The sequence below is a fragment of the Pseudorasbora parva genome, chromosome 10, assembly GCF_024679245.1.
Source record: "Pseudorasbora parva isolate DD20220531a chromosome 10, ASM2467924v1, whole genome shotgun sequence".
NCBI lineage: Eukaryota > Metazoa > Chordata > Actinopteri > Cypriniformes > Gobionidae > Pseudorasbora > Pseudorasbora parva.
The window spans coordinates 21,443,959-21,461,617 of NC_090181.1; the positions used below are offsets into that span (position 1 = coordinate 21,443,959).

Sequence of the window (17,659 nt, forward strand, 5' to 3'; positions counted from 1 at the left end):
TTTAGCAAATCACACCTTACAAACCCTTCACACATAGAGATAAAACAGATGTGCTCTGCCTACTTACCGTCTCTCATCTTCCACTTGAATCCCGACAGACTGATACTCTCGAGAGCCTTTGCTTTCACACTCAGAATCAGTCGCTGCTTCCACCTACAATGACAACACAGACCTTTAACTGATGATTATTTACCATGTTCATACTTAATATTTAATCACAAACTATATGTACAGCATTACTATTGTGACCTATAAATTGTTCAGAACTCTAAATATGTTGCATCATAAAGTTTTTATTGTTTATTAACAAGTATTTTAAAGTTTACACCAAAATTTAAATTCTGTATTTTCAATGAAGTGCCAGACTTTTGCATCCCACTGTACATGCACACTGATCCCAAAATTGTAAGTTCAATCCCATGCCAGGAACCGATGCAACCTGCCAATGCTGACTAATAACACAAATTATTTATGATTTATATGGAGCATAAAAGCCAAGTGTGATTTACCAGGGTGAGTCTAGAGAAAATGAAGAGAGAAAAAGTGCAAACAGAATTTCAAGTCCGCAAGTAACTTAATAAATAATACTAAATGATATCCAAACATTTCAAAAAGAGTAAGAGAGGCACATTTTTAAATTATTGTATTTATTATGTAATCTGGCATCATAAATAAGCAGGTTTTCAACATCGATTTAGTAAAAAATTATCTTTCAAGTACAAAGAAATGTGACAAACTGCCATGCCCAGTCAAGAGCCACTGTGGAAGGTGGTGGACACTCAAGCCAGGAGGAAATAAACTATGAGATATGCATTAAGTCTCAAGAAACTTGAAGTGACTATGTTGTTTCGTCAAGTGAACTGTAGCTCCAAACAACTGCAGTACAGACAAAATATTTAAAATAACTGTGTGTGTGTGTCTGTGTACATATATAACGTATATACACAGATCAGGTATAACATTATGACCTAATATTTTGTTGGCACTCCTTTTACCAACAAAACAGCCCTGACCCGTTGAGGCATGGACTGGACTAGATCAATGAAGGTGTGCTATGGTGTGCCTTTAAATCCTGTAAGTTGCGAAGTGGGGCCTCCATGGACTTGTTTGTTAAGCACATCCCACAGATGCTCGATTTGATCTGCTTTGTGGCAGGGCGCATTATTCTGCTGAAAAAGGCTACAGCCACCAGGGAATACCGTTTCCATGAAAGGGTTAATATAGTCTGCAACAATAATGCTTAGGTAGGTGGTATGTGTCAAAGTAACATCCACATGGCAGGACCCAAGGTTTCCCATGCAGAACATTGCCCAAAGCATCACAAATGCCTCCACCGGCTTTTCTTCTTCCCATAATACATCCTGGTGCCATGAGTTCCCCAGAAAAAAAAATTTTGGACGTGGCCAACTACATGATGTAAAAGACAACATGATTCATCAGACCAGGCCACCTTCTTCCATTGCTCCGTGGTCCAGTTCTTATGCTCATGTGCCCACTTTCTGCAACAAACTGCGATGCACTGTGTAATCCGACACCTTTCTATCAGAACCAGCATTGACTTCTTGCGCAATTTGAGCTACAGTAGCTCGTCTGTTTGATCAGACCACACAGGCCAGCCTTCGCTCCCCACGGGCATCAATGAGCCATGGTCGCCCACGATCTTGTCACCATTTCACCACTGTTCCTTCCTTGGACCACTTTTGATAGATACTGACCACTGCAGACTGGGAAAACCCCACAAGAGCTGAAGTTTTTGAGATCACAATTTGGCCTGTCAAACTCACTCAAATCCTTACGCTTGCCCATTTTTCCTGCTTCTAACACATCAACTTTTAGGAAAAAATGTTCACTTGCTACCTACTATATCCCACCCACTAACAGGTGCCATGATGAAGAGATAATCAGTGTCATTCACTTCACCTGTCAGTAGTCATAATGTTATGTCTGATCGGTGTGTGTGTGTGTGAGAATGCATTAAATTGATACACAAAAAAAGATATTCCAAATAAATGATGTTCTTTAAAACTTTCTATTGATAAAAAAATTACTGTATCACAAAAAAACTAAATAATAAAAATATTAACACAACTGCTTTCAACACTGATAATAATTATTAATGATTTCTGAAGGATCATGTGACACTAAAGACTGGAGTAAGGATGCTGAAAATTGATATATTAGCTTCTTATTTTAAAATTGTAATTTTTCCACAATGTTATAATTTTTACTGTTTGATGGTAATTATTTTTGAACAAATGCATCCTAGGTGAGCAGAAGAAACATAAAAAAATATTACCAACCCTAAACATTTGAACAGTAGTATACACTCACCTAAAGGAATATTATGAACACCATACTAATACTGTGTTTGACCATATATACTAATAATATACTGCCTTGATTCATTGGCATTGATTCAACAAAAATGTTGGCCCATATTGATCGGAGAGCATCTTGCAGTTGATGGAAATTTGTTGGATGCACATCCAGGGCATGAAGCTCCCGTTCCACCACATCCCAAAGATGCTCTATTGGGTTGAGATCTGGTGACTGTGGGGGCCATTTTAGTACAGTGAACTCATTGTCATGTTCAAGAAACCAAAATGATTTGAGCTTTGTGACATGGTGCATTATCCTGCTGGAAGTAGCCATCAGAGGATGGGTATATGGTGGTCATAAAGGGATGGACATGGTCAGAAACAATGCTAAGTTAGGTCATAGCATTTAAACGATGCCCAATTGGCACTAAGGGGCCTAAAGTGTGCCAAGAAAACATCCCCCACACCATTACAACACCACCACCAGCCTGCACAGTGATAACAAGGCATGATGGATCCATATTCTCATTCCGTTTACACCAAATTCTCTACCATCCGAATGTCTCAACAGAAATCGAGACTTATCAGACCAGTCAAAAATTGTCCAGTCTTCAACTGTCCAATTTTGGTGAGCGCGTGCAAATTGTAGCCTCTTTTTCCTATTTGTTTTGGAGATGAGTGATACCCGGTGGAGTCTTCTGCTGTTGTAGCCCATCCGCCTCAAGGTTGTGCGTGTTGTGTCTTTACAAATGCTTCGATGCAAACGTCGGTTGTAACAAATGGTTATTTCAGTCAAAGTTGCTCTTCTATCAGCTTGAATCAGTCGGCCCATTCTCCTCAGACCTCTAGCATTAGCAAGGCATTTTCACCCACAGGACTGCTGCATACTGGACGTTTTTCCCTTTTCACACCATTCGTTGTAAACCCTAGAAATGGTTGTGCGTGAAAATCCCAGTAATTGAGCAGATTGTCAAATACTCAGACCAGCCCGTCTGACAACCATGCCACATTCAAAATTGCTTAAATCCCTTCTTTCCCATTCTGACATTCAGTTTGGAGTTCATGAGATTGTCTTGACCAGGACCACAGCCCTAAATGCATTGAAGAAACTGCCGTGTGATTGGTTGATTAGATAATTGCATTAATGAGAAATTGAACAGGTGTTCCTAATAATCCTTTAGGTGAGTTTATATTATTGATTTTATTTAAAATAACTAAAGGTTATTTTTAACAATTATCACTCAATGACTATTAAAATGATCTATAGGCATTTATAATACATTCCTGAGATGGTAAATATGTTTAATCATATAAAAAGTAATTCTGTAATAACTTGAATAACTGTAATGACAAACTGAAGGTGAATCTTTCAGGTATATCAAAGAAGACGTCTGTTGCTTAGAAGTGTCTGTGCCACTACTAAGAACATAGACCATCTGAAGAAAGTGTGACTCACACAAGCTCTGGAGAAGGACAGGAGAAGCGCTGAAGAAGGACAGGAGGGGAAAGGGTGACCTCCCAATCAGAGAACAAGATGATTCACATCACAGATCAGACAAATCAGCTGTCCCTGATCTATCAGTCTGTCTGACTACTGAGAACATAAAGCAGAAAGGCTGAGCACAGGAATTCTGAGTGAGTCAGACTGTCAGGCATGAAAGAACAAGGGCCTGGGTATGAGGTTTCTTCAGAAACAATTCAGTCCATGAGGATTATGGCTAGGTGAGCAGTGTTTCCCTCCACTGGTTGATAATGTGTGATAGAGAGCACGCTGTGTGCTTCAGGGTTCCTTCATAGATACAAAACTGTACCTTGGACTGCAGCATTCTAGGAAAACTGTGGTGAAGAATGTGTTCCTTAAAACGGTGTGGTGAAGGAAATTTTGATATTTGCACTGTCAAAGCAAATATTGACAGTGACCAAGGACAAAAAAGCTCCATAAAAGCAGTTCATATGACTCATGCACTAATTCTAAGTCATATGATAACTTTGCGTGAGGAAAAAACTACAAGAAAACAATTATGGGGATTTAGGTGAATCGTGTCGATAAAAAAAATAAAGTTACGATGTAACAGAAGTAGCAACAGATATTTTCATCCATATTGTGATGTACATTTGACTTATCAAAAAAATAAAAAAATCCATAATTTGTTAACTGGATAGAGGCAGATCGGAATGTGAGCTTGCAGTTGATTGGTTGAACTGTGTAAATTTCTTTCTTTTGTGGAACACAAAAGAAAATGTTATAAAGAATATGGGTAACCAATCAATTGATGGGCCCTATTGCCTTCCATAGTATGGAGGAGAAAAATACGATGCAAGTCAATGGCCATCTTCAACATTCTTCAAAAGATCTTCTTTTGTGTTCAGCAAAAGAAAGAAATTCATACAGGTTTGAAACAACTTGAGGATGACAGTATTTTCATTTTAGGGTGAACTATCCCTTTAAGCTGACTTTCACCAGAAGATTGAGAAGTTTTGATTAATTCATGGTCAAAAGAAAAAGAAAAAGAAAAAAAAAATACAAGAGAAAAACCTTCCATGGATAAATCTTAGAAGAGGTGTTAGTGAGGCCAGCAGGGGGTGCTCACCCTGTGGTTTGTGTGAGCCCTAATGCCCCTCTATAGTGACGGGGACAGTATTCTGTAACAAACTGTGTCCTTCGGAAGAAACCAAGGGTCCTTAAATCTCTGAGGTCATTAAAAATCCAATGTCACATTTCGTAAAGATTAGGGGTGAAAGCAGTCTCCTGGCCAAATTCCCTCTATTGGCCTTTATCAATCATGGGCTCCAAATAATACCTATCAATTCACTGTATCGCTCTCTCTTCTCTCCACCTATAGCTGGATATGCGGTGAGTGCACTGGCACCTTTTGTTCTGTTTACATCCACGTAAATGCTGCAGACTGGTGGTGGTTGAAGAGAGACCCCCTCATTTGACTGTAAAACACTTTGAGTGTACAGTTGTACAAAGTAAAGTGCTATTTAAATGCCTCATTCATTCATTCAATAGTCATCTAAAATTAGATTCCATTTTAGACAGAATAAAACTGCCTGAAATTATTTAATATGTTGAAGACATTTGGACAAAATCAAAAGGCTATTTTCATCAAAAGTTAATGTACAAGAAAAAAGCGATTAACTTTTGATCATTATTGGGTGATCTATTCCTTTAATAAACAATATGAATGAGTCAAGGCAAAGTGAATTTTGAAAAAATTGCATGGTTTCCAGCTAAGCTGTCAGGCGAAAAACAGGCGAGTGAACCAGGAAACAGAGGATTATCATCAGCAGAATGGCCTGGGAAATTAATTTCAGTTAAGCAGGATAAAAAGGGAGATGACAACTGACACAATCAAGAAGATGTCTCCTTGCTTTTCTTTTCCTGTAGATCTGACCACTTTCATGACACAAGCCAACATGGCTTACAAACTACAACCCATCTGCGTTTACCTGAAAGGACTCACCAAGACTTTGCCCTCTGCACAATCTGAGAAATATTCACAAAATATTGAAGTTTTTCCTTTCATGCATTGTTTAGCTAAATACTTAGTCATACACCAAAATCTCGCCTTTGGTTGATAAACTGTTGCTACGGCAATCCAAAATGCCACAGAGACACAGTGTTTACAGTGTTCGCAGAAAACAACCAATAAATGGCTTATTTGTCTCTGAATATTAAAGGAAGTGTATGCAACAATGTGGACAAAACTGGCACTGCAGGCTAGGGTGGCGCTTCAGGCCAAAACACAACATGTGTTAACATCAACGTCATTTGAGGGCTACAACAACAACTTTTAAATGACAATATCCTGGCCGGACTACTGTTGTCAGTGATATTAGTATTTGAAATAAACATGATTTCTTAATGTCTAGTGACATATCAGGGCCGTTTTATGATTAATTGAAATACATTTTTTTACATACAGTTCCTTTAAGTTGGAATGTCAAATCACAAACGGCAAAACATGCTCTTCTTACTTAGTAATTTTGTCTTGTTTCTAGTCTAAATATCTAACAATTCATAAATCAAGATGCATTTTCTATATAAGTAAAACAACATAAGATATTATGTCTTGTTTTGTTGCAAATAAAATCAAAATGAAGCGAGTTTTTGCTTAAAACAGGTAAAATTATCTGCCAATGGGGTAAGAAAAATTATCTTGTTTCTGACTGAAATCTTGTTTCTTGTTTCCATCCCAAACAGAAATAAGATTATTTTTCTCACCCCATTGGCAGATAATTTTGCTTGTTTTAAGCAAAAATTAGCTTAATTTTGATATTTTCCCCCAGAAAAAAAAATATATATATATATTGTCATTTTACTTTTCTAGTAAATGCATCTTGATTGAAAAATATTTAGATATTTGGACTGGAAACAAGAAATAAATGATAAATAAGAAGAGCATTTTTTGCACTGCAGTGCACACATCACATTTGCACTTTCATGACGTGCAGTTTATCATGTTCACCATTGTATCATAACTATGATTCAAGTTTAAAACTTGAAAGAAAATGTACATAAGTTTTTTTTTTTTTTTTTTTGTAATATAACACCATGCTAACTGCTACAACTATTTTCATGGTAAGAACAGTGGCGGAACTAGACTTTTATACATGGGCTGGCCAGGGTTACTTTATGGGGTCCATAAAGAATATAATGGGAAATACTTATGTTTTCATTGTTTTGACCGTTTGACCATTATATTCTAATAAATTAGCAACCAAAATTGCTTGATTGCAAAATGTCCTTAATTCCAATGGATATTCCACAGCAAAAAGAACAAGTGGGCTATACATTTTAAACAATATTGAACAAATGAACAGTCAGCCATTCGAGCGCAAGACATGCTCTCTGTGTTCGCACTATGGATAAAGCGCCATATGCCACACACCAGGCGCGTCGCGTTCTCATGTTCAAGGCATCAATGCAAAACAGTAAATCAAATCAACATACTGGTAAAAAAGGTTCACTTCAAGAATGAAAAAAGTGGCATCAATGTGTTTTGCTGTAAAAACTGCACAAATTGAAACAAAAAAGCACAAACTAAAGGCTAATATCTTACACAGAAAGAAAAATACTTAAAGTCTATGCACTAGTCTAGGGTGAAGTCATTATACATTATCAACATTTTAAGACAAATTGTGTGGATTCAATCCATAGAAAACTAAGGATTGAACAAGAGGTGTGACCACTTTTATTATTAATCATCTGTTTGGCAACTAACGTTAATAATCTCTTAATATTTAATGTTAATACATGAACAATGTGCCGCGCTGCCGCATGTCATCATACATGCTTCTTTTAATAGGATGTGAAATGGAAATGACGATCTAAATTTTGGGGTGGCACCCAGGGTGGCCAGTCAGATGTCAGGGGTGTCCAGTGCCACCCTGGACAGCCCTCTGGCTACGCCACTGGGTAAGAAACAGGCTAAAACCACTATAAATGCACTATTAATGTTGTTCTCCAGAACTATGTGGGATATTCCTCAATTTAAGCTGCCAAAAACAATGCATTTTTAATTGTTTTTGAAACAGATTTTGTTTCATTGGCCCTGTCCCAAATGACACACTTCACAAGACTGTAGGTGTCCCATTTGTCATTTTAGGTTACAGTAGGATGCTTTTGAGCACCTCCTTTGCCAAATGTGCCCTCGATACACTCCCAAGGAAGAAAAATTGTGAGGGCTTAGGTTTCAATTTGGGACAGGGCCATTGAACAACAGAGCCTGGCTCATCTTGTGCAGTGAGTGACAGAGACCTGTACTGTTTGTCACTAATATGCAAAAAAAAAAAAAAAAAAAAAATTTAAATAATTGCTGTCTTGAGGGCAAACATTTTTTAATAAAAATAATACAGGAAAAACGTGTTTCATGGCTGGTTTTAATATTTATGGACTCAATTCACCCCTACTGGCAGGTAACTGTGCTCTCTCTGTGCATAAACTCTAGGGGGCAGTGTGGACAATGAATGGAGAACAGATGCGCACCAAAGGGCTGAGAGAGGCAAACCCATTTAACATTATTAGGACATGATCTCAACACAGATATTCACAAGGCAAAGACAGATAACTGCTGGCAAGAGACAGCAAGAGAGAAAGGGAGAGAGGGCGAAAGCGATAGAGACGGGGAAATATGAAGATTAAAGGAAGGAGAGAGAGGGAGAGCCCATTCAGTGAAGCCTGAGTTGAATGTTAATTAATGGATTGCGGTATGATGACTCACAGAAAGTTATTTTTAGCAGGACAACACAGACTGGAGGTGTGTTTGTATATACTTCTGTGTTTGGACTTTAAAATAACCTTACAATGCTTTGGTTAGCTAAGATTCCGTTCGCATGAGTGCCTTTGGGTTACATTTATCTTTAGTCAGCAGTCAAGAATATTTTGCTCACAACAGACGGGAGCTCAAAACAGCAGGGAAGGGGTAGGAAAAGGCAGTTTCTATTAAAAACCAAACAAGTCACCAAAAAAACAAAACAAAAAACAATGACTATTTCCAAACAGGTTTCCAAACACTCCCTCCATTTCCCATTGGTCAACAAAATGAGGAACCCTGTCCCAAACTCATGCTATTGGTTAAGCCAATATTGCTGTTGTTGAGTTTTGAGAAATGTTTCAAGAGCACCTATAGACTTCTCAGGGAAATTAACATATGAATGGCTTACCTATGGTTGTTTGAATATTAAATAGGTAAAAGAGAAGGTTTTTTAATTAAAAAATGTATTTGAAAATGAAAGCTCCAATCCTATATGACTACACCGGACGTGAATGGTAAAGGACAATAAAACCCATTATAATAAGTTAGGCTGTCTACACTAGATGTGGCACACCGACACAACAGTAACGGAATACCTTATTCTGTTTATGACATACTCCAAGTACTTGTGAAACTTAGGATGGACAAATAGTTTTGAAATGATCGCTTTGTCGGGTCCAGTGTCAAGGCTTGCTGCATCCTGCGGTGGACATCCAACCCCGCGGTGGACATCCAACCCCGCCCACATCCAAAACATCACCTTGTGATTCCCCATCAACGTTTTTCCCCGGAAACCTGATTTTTTTGTAGGAAGGTTTCTAATTGAAAGGGTTTTTATGTGTAAGAGTGGGTTTTAAGTGGGTTTCAGGCTTAAGGATAGGTTTTAAGTGGGTTTTAGTGTGTAGGTTCCAAATTAAGTTTTTTTTTTAAAGGTTTTGAGTGAGTTCCAGTGCATTTTGGCATAAAAAGATAAATATAAGAAGTAAATAAAACATTTTTAGGTGTGAGGGTCAAGTCTTCTTGATGCATTTTCCTGTTTCAAAGTTAATGAGAAAGCAAGATTTTTTTTTTTCCCAAACCACTTGAAATCCTACCCTACAGATAATTTAATACGGCTGTGGTTACAGTGACGGGTAAGTTTAGGAATCAGTGTTTGGTGTAGGCAGTCAGTACTGTGATTGACATGACCAATCAAATCTTAAGAAACGTCAGCAGGGCGGAGTTTCCGCTGAGCTGGTTTGGCATATTTGGACATGGGCGGGGCTTCTGACATCACACTTGGATGTGGGCTGGATTGGATGTTCACTGCAGGCTGCAGAAGCTTCTTTCCAGCTGTTGCGATGCAGCATAATGCGACATGTCAACGATCACATTCTGGTGTAAACAGTTACTTTCTTCTGTGGAACACAAAAGAAGATATTTTGAAAATGTCTCAACTCTTCTTTTTTTTCAATACAATAAAAGTCAATGGAATTCAATGTTGTTTTGGACACCATTGATGATCAGTGTACTGATAAAAAAAAAAACAGTTGAAACATTCTTTAAAATATCCTATTTTTTGTTCAACAGAAGAAAGAACGTCATACAGGTTTGGAACGACATGAGGGTGAGTAAATGATGACTATTCTTTTATGTAGTGATGCAGGAGCTTAGATTAATACACTGTTAGACGTCACCTGTATTCCTATTGAAGACCTTGGTGTTTTTAGGTACTCTTCCGCCTTGGACACAAGCACAGCTTTATCACAGGTCATTACTGAGCTGTGACTGTCTGTGGAGGGGTGTCTCTTTCCTGCCATCGCCATGGCAGCCGCTTCCATGGCAATAGTGACGGCCTTGGCGCTGTCCAGACTGTCAGTGGAGTTATAAAGGGCTCGACCCAAACTCAGACTCAACCCATCAGAACCCCAGAGGCCTGAGGGATAAGCATAAAGAGAAGATGGCGTTATTTTAAGGACACATAAAGAGACAGTGAGGTTGTGAATGATGCAATGTTCAGAATTAAAGGAATATTCCAGATAAATTAAAGAAATATATTAGTAAAAAATATAAATCTCTAATGGAAGGAAATCACTTACTAGCCTTTGCTGTGCAAAGTTATATTCGATTTTACAATTTTGTTACCTGGACAACAAAAAGACTAAAAACCTAAAATTATGTTAAAAAAAAATTATAAGAACATTATAACTCAAATAATAGACAAATTATAACAGAAGAATGAAATGTAAGTGCTTTTAGAAAATAATAAATCTTCACGCTTCACGAAATTGGCCGTTTTTGTTTTATATATTACAAATGCCTTACTATAACAAACTATATATTATTTATTATTTAAGAAAGGGATGAGTGAAATTGTTTTGTGTGCTGATCAACATTACACCATACATGCTGTAGAATGAGCTTAACTTTCATTATTTGCATAGTCAGAAGCATGGTAAACACATGTATTTAGTTGCATAATATAGTGTTAATATTGTCACCTAAAACAAAAACTATTAAAATGTGTAATCGTTTAACAGTAATAAAGCTAAAGATGAAAAACTTAAAAATAGAAATGCTGCCTGAAATTGAAATTGAATTTAAAAATTGAAATAAATTTAAGTTAAAGGACTAAAATGACTAAAACTGAAGAAAAAAATAAGCTATGCAAGAAAAGTTCTTTAAAAAATAAATTTTAATTAAAATTAAAACTGAAAAAAACCCAGCAACTAATAAATAAAACTAGAATAGATCTGACCACCTCTGGCCAGCTGTCCCTCGTGGTAGGCATCCTGCGTGGACTCTGTGCTGCTCTGCGCTGTGATGGAGATGAGGGGTTTCGAGGTGGAACGAGGGGGCACGGGTGGAGGGGTCCTCTTATAGGTGGGTGTACTGGGTGTGTAGGTGACCGCTGTTAGAGGGAGAAGTTTAAAGTCAAATATCTCCTGTACATTAACATGATGTTACCAAATATTCAAGATCGGAAACCAAATGTAAATGTAAACTTGAAAATTAAAATTCTGTCATTAATTGCTCGTAAGACCTTCGTTTTTCTTCGGATATTTTTAAAGAAATCCGAGAGGCTTCGTTCCCTCCATAAAGATCCAACGCAACTACCACTTTCCCAGGGAGACATTGTTAAAAGTCTATGTAGTATTTTTGCAATAAAATATCCAAAAACCAACAGGCCAGTGTTATTTATTTTGTTCAGTTGAGTTTTTACAATATTCCAAATGTTTCCAACTATTAGGTCAATTGTGAGAAAATAAACCGAGACGTCTGGAGGAGTCGCCTGTCAATTGCGTCACATCTGCGTTACCCTTGGCTTCCTGTTTTATTCTGCAGAAATGGTTTTCTCTTAGCAGTGTGAACAAGTGTCACAGCAGCCGCTGAGCGAACGCAGAGAGTAACGTCATAACATCATTTTAAACACACTTAAATGTATCTAATATGATAAACAGAGCTGCGTTATCTCATCCTCATGACAGGAAAAGCAGAAATGGCGCTGGCAACTGTGTCCCGTCATAATAAAAGTCCCGCTGCTCGCGAGCCGTGCGTTGCTCAACAATCGCTCCAGTGGCCTTGCTTAGCTCCTCAACATTCGGTCCTGCTCTGCTTCATTCTACATTAACGTTAATAATCACATCCATGAACATGATTTCTGCGTGAGTCGGCTATGAGGTGAAGACCACATGTCCCAAGATTCTGAGCTCAAACTTGTCGTCATCAAAGTACACCTTTGTTTTGAATAGGCGACCTCTAGTGGACGGAAAAGTTACATAGTGTAGCTTTAAAGTACTTCATGTGACTCCAGTGGTTTAACCTAGTGAGTGCTTTTATTTACACACACAAAAAAAACATAATTTACCACATTATTTACAAAATAATATCATCCAAAGTGTGTTCACACAATGTCAGCTCTCGCATTAGCACAAAACGCATGTAATGGGGTGCTCTCGTGAACAAGCGTTCAATATTTTTGTAAATACAGTAGAACATGTGTCACAACCGCTGGTGAAGATCCCACCGTCGGCCATCAGAGGTCGCGCTCACCAGAGTACTAACTCACTCACGGACTTCATTTCCCATAATCCCACATGCCGGGACTGATTACCATCCACCTGTTCCCCATCAACTGGCCTATATATTCTCTGAGCACACACACACACACTGCGAAGTCTTGTTCTGCCCCGGTGACATTTCTGAGCGTTTTCCCATTGTTATTTCTGATCTGCCTGTTTACGAACCTGCCTGTTTTTCGACTCTGATTCTTGCTGCCTGCCATCTTAACCTGTGTTTGCCTGGACTCTGGTTATTCGACTGTTTGCTGCCTGCCCTGACCCTTGCCTGGTATGATTAAGATTTACGCCTTGCCTGTGATACTACTGTTAATTCTTGGCTACCGACCTCCGCCTGTTATTACTGTGAGTTTGTGTGTTTCCAATAAACTGCACATGGATCCCAATCCACCTGAGTCCTCGTTACAACATGTTTTTTTTTTTTTGCACAAACAAAGCATTTGCCCCAATGTGAATGAGCGATGCAGATCATATTTTCATAAATAAAGTGGTAAACCTTGTTTATTTGCACGAACAAAGCACTCATAAAATTGAATTTAAATTACCGGGGTTTTGGAGTACATGTCGTTCTGGACCTTGAAAGTGGTAGTTGCGCTGGATATCTATGGAGGGACAGAAACCTCTTGGATATCATTAAAAATATCTTCATTGTGTTCTGAAGTTGAATGAAGGTCTTACGGATGTGGAATGACATGATGACAGAATTGTCATTTTTGGGTGAACTAACCCTTTAATCAGCCAGTATTCTGAATATTGAACACATTGTAGTACAAAACCCTTTAGCACTGATTACTCATTCAAAAAGAAAATGTGTCATGAATGAGCCTGCTGACTTACTCATAGCAAGTTACATATACACAATTATAACACAAGCTCCCTCTTCATTAATAAGAGAGAAAAACAGTGAGAAATGGCACTCTGGTGTTCTTGTAAATAGACTATGAAGCCTACCATGAGTTCTGATGAGTAAAAGGTTATCCACAAATCTTTTTCTGCTCTAATCCACACAGCTGGACCGGGCAGAAAAATGGACCTTTTATTTGGATGGGTCCTCTAATTGAGGGTACACTACAGTTCACAAGTTTGGGTTCAGTAAGTATTTATTTTGCTGTTTTTTTTTGTTTGTTTGTTTGTTTGTTTTTTTTGGGGGGGGGACAAATTAATTACACATTAATTAATCAAAAATGACAGAAAAGAAATTTAAAATGTATTCAATGAAGAATCCTGAAAAAAATGCAATAAACCCTGCTAAACCATCTCCCATCCCACCAGGCAGCTTTAAAACCTCACAGAAAGGTCATGTGAACAACTGAGTCAGAAAGACTGATTGAACGAAAGAGAGATAAGGAGAGATTAAAAGAGAAAGATGGATCGTAACAAAGAAGTAGTGAGGGAGCGAGAGGGAAAGAGAGAGAGTTTGAAGGGCCAAGAATGAATAAGAAAGGAGGAGAAGGAGTGAGCGGAGTGATTCAGCACTGGTACAAAAATAGATGTTACAGCCACACAAATAATGCAACGGGGGCTCATAACTCTCTCTGTGCTGCCTGTTTTATCAAACAAGTTAAGAGTGATGACACCACGCTGTCATCGTTAAGGAGAGAGAGGGAAGTGAGGAAGCGGAAAATGAGAGAGAACGAGTTTGTGAGAGTGCTTCACACTGACTAAACTAGTGATTACAAATCTGCAAATGAACAGTGTTAAAGTTGTTGACACTCATATTGTTTTAAGTTGATTGCACTAAATAATCATTAGACCGCTAAAAATAATGATGGTGAAATATATGCTAGGAAGACAAGACCAACCACAATTCAATATCTAAATAGATGTAAAGAAATTAAAGTTGCACTATGTAGTATTTTTGCAGTAAAATATCCAAAAACCACTAGGCCAGTGTTATATATTTTGTTCAGTTGAGTTCTTACAATATCTTAAAACATTTACTCCAACTAGTGAATTGTGAGAAAATTGCTATTTTAACCAAGGATCCGGGACTTCTGAGCATAGCGTCCCCAGAGGGAGTCGCCTGTCAATTGCGTCATATCTGCTTTACCCTCGGTTTGCGGTTTTATTTAGCAGAAACGCTTTACTCACAGCAGCCGCTGAACGAACGCACAAAGTAACGTCATAACATCCTTTTAAACACACTGAAATGTATTTAAAATGATAAACAGAGCTGCGTTATCTCATACTCATGACCGGAAAAGTGGAAATGGCACCCCCGCGACTGTGTCTCGTCATAATAAAAGACCCTGTGGTCGCAAGCCGTGTGTTGCTTAACAATCGCTCCAGCGGCCGTGCTCAGCTCCTCAACACTCAGTCCTGCTCTGCTTCATATACAGTAACGTTAATAATCACATCCATGAACATGATTTCTGCCCGAGTCCTATCCCGATTCTTCTCCACCAGCTGTGAGGTGAAGACCACATGTCCCACGATTCTGCACTGAAACTTGGCATCATCAAACTATGCCTTTGTTTTGAATAGGCGACCTCTAGTGGACGGAAAGTGCAGCTTTAAAGAAAAAATAAAAATAAATTCAGTATGCAAATGATGCTGTGATTCACCTCTTTGCTAGTTGGTTTGGTTCATTATAACTCTTAAACAAATACTGTTTTAAATTCTGAATGGGCAAAATAATATACAGTATTCTCTCATTCTGATGCAGGTACTTGATGAACCAAGTTGAAAGATGAATATGCTGAGTTAATGCTTAAATGAAAATTGGTGTGCCTTTACCTGGTGGCTGTTGGGAAGGACGGTCCACACTGCCTGAAGAAGGAAGATGGAACTGAATTCCTATAAGCAAACATACACACAAACTTTTTGAAGCCAGACCACACTCACACACAGACAGACAGACAAACAGACATACATCCATACATACATACATACATAAGTCATTCTGAGCTCAGTACACATACATCAAAACTGAATGTTCATTCAAGGGATTTGATTTGAACAAAAGTAGTTTACAGTTAGAAAACAAACATTTATAACAAAATACCTGATGAAAAGTGATCATCCTTTTAAATAATAATAATAATAATAAAGAAAAATCGTCCACTGTGTATTGATGAGAACACTTATATCAGAAAATAAAACCCCAAAACAACTAAAACAGTTAGTTAAAAATATAGAAAAAATATAGAAATTCAGTTATGAAATACAGCTATAAACTTAGATCAAGTAGTATAATAAGGCTGAGAAAATAAAAGGATGCGTACATGTGTGTGTAAAGAGAAACTGAGCAGAGAGAGGTACTGTAGCTTTAAAAAAAACCTCCTAGTTCAGAGACCACTATGCAACGGCCTAAAACAGGTGAAAATGTCTGATGTAAAAGTTCTTGTTTTATTATTTAATGAAATTATCAACATTCACTTAGTTACAGATCATCATGATTGCAGACATTTAAGATGATCTCAGAAAAACCCACAATCAGCTGACAGAAGTGAAGATACAGAGAGATAAAGAGGCTTGTTTTTCATGGTTTTTCAGGCTTCAGAATCTCTGTGGTTAATACTCGAAACCTCACAGTCCAGGTGGTTTCATTCTGAAACTTTGAAGCCATTAAGAAAAAGGAAGAAAAAAAAATTCACAGTGGCACAACAATATTGAGGCTGGGTGGTTAAACGCCCACATTCATGAGCCAGACAAGGCACACAATGTACAAGCAGCCAATGAAATGTGCAGTACCAGGAAACCCCTCCTCCCAAAGAAACACTATTTTTACTACACTTAAATGACCCCATAAGGCTCTGTCATGTATTTCCAGCCCACTGAAAAGACTTGCAATGACTTAATATAGTGGGGATGGGACCAATGAGCATCTTAATGTGTTTGTTTTGCTACAGTCCTGCACTTTAAGCACCTGTGGGTCTGTTCTAGGTATCTACGTAAAACCCACTTTTATTACTTAAGAAATAGTTCTCCAGCACAGCAGAGGGCAATGTGTGGACAATGCTGTAAAATAAGGCCTGAGAGCTCCATTATGAATAAAGGAAGACCTGTTAGCAATGGCTAAATCCCAAAACGCATGCTAGTTGTACTATACTGTATGTGAGATAAGGATTAGTGTCCCCCGAATCATAAAATTGCATACTAATTCTAGTGAATGTTCAAAATATGCATCTGTCTGTGCTTTGTAGGTTCATATTTCCCACAACCTCTTGTGCTACTCAAGAAAAGTGTGGTCGCTGTTTGTAATGACTCTTTGATGCTGTATTAAGACCTTTTTCTGTACATAGTTGCGAATTGGGAATTAGCCAAAATTTCCATTCTAACACTTAATATTTACATATTAAAGATATGTTGCCAGGTTTAATTTGTAGGGAACATATTTAAAGTCTTTATAAGCTTTTAAAACCATCCAATATTTGCACTGGTCTCAAAACTCTGTAAATGTCTGTCAGTTGGCTGGCTGACTAACAAAAAAGCAGAGAGCCCTGAAAGTCCAGGTTTTAAAATAAATAAATAAACAGGCAAAATAAATCTAAAACATAATTAGATGCATTAGCTACAACCACTTGATTGAAAATACATTCACTACAATGTAAAACTGCAATCACAAGTACATTAACTACTTCAGAAACTACTTCAGTTCACTTCACTTTTAGTATGAGTCTGTCATACTAATTCAATGCAAACTGTTGCTAATAACTAGAATGCTAATAATTAATCACTGTATCCGGTTTCAAAATTTCCTCTGATTGTCAGATACAAGGTCATTGCATTGCATTTGTCGATACAAACCAAATCTTAACTGTTAGAGATAGCCAGAGTATTTTCTGTAGTACCCTGATATTCCCTCGCATACATGTACAGTATATAATGTTCATTAATATACATACAGACTGCTGATTTGACATCAATAACTTCGGTCAGCATATCAGCACAAGTAAACTGGCATCTCATTTTAAAGATGGGGAGGTCTTATAGCGGTTAATGAGAGCTGCGTGTGTAATGTTATTAATATTTGCAAGAAAGATCACTGAATACAATAGGCTGTACATTTAAAATAATACAG

At 37.8% G+C, this 17,659-nt stretch overlaps 1 protein-coding gene across 8 annotated transcripts in view; it reads right to left on the reverse strand.

Annotated features, from left to right (window-relative positions):
• The window catches only part of dlgap2a (discs, large (Drosophila) homolog-associated protein 2a), a 238,503-nt gene that overhangs the window by 8,886 nt on the left and 211,958 nt on the right, over positions 1-17,659 (reverse strand). For all 8 annotated transcript variants that reach the window (XM_067455481.1, XM_067455487.1, XM_067455480.1 and 5 more), the window contains 4 exons: positions 15,373-15,432; positions 11,319-11,468; positions 10,255-10,493; positions 68-153 (listed from right to left, as the gene is read on the reverse strand). In XM_067455481.1, coding sequence (XP_067311582.1) covers positions 68-153; positions 10,255-10,493; positions 11,319-11,468; positions 15,373-15,432 — 535 coding nt within the window. The remainder of the gene's footprint in view (positions 1-67; positions 154-10,254; positions 10,494-11,318; positions 11,469-15,372; positions 15,433-17,659) is intronic.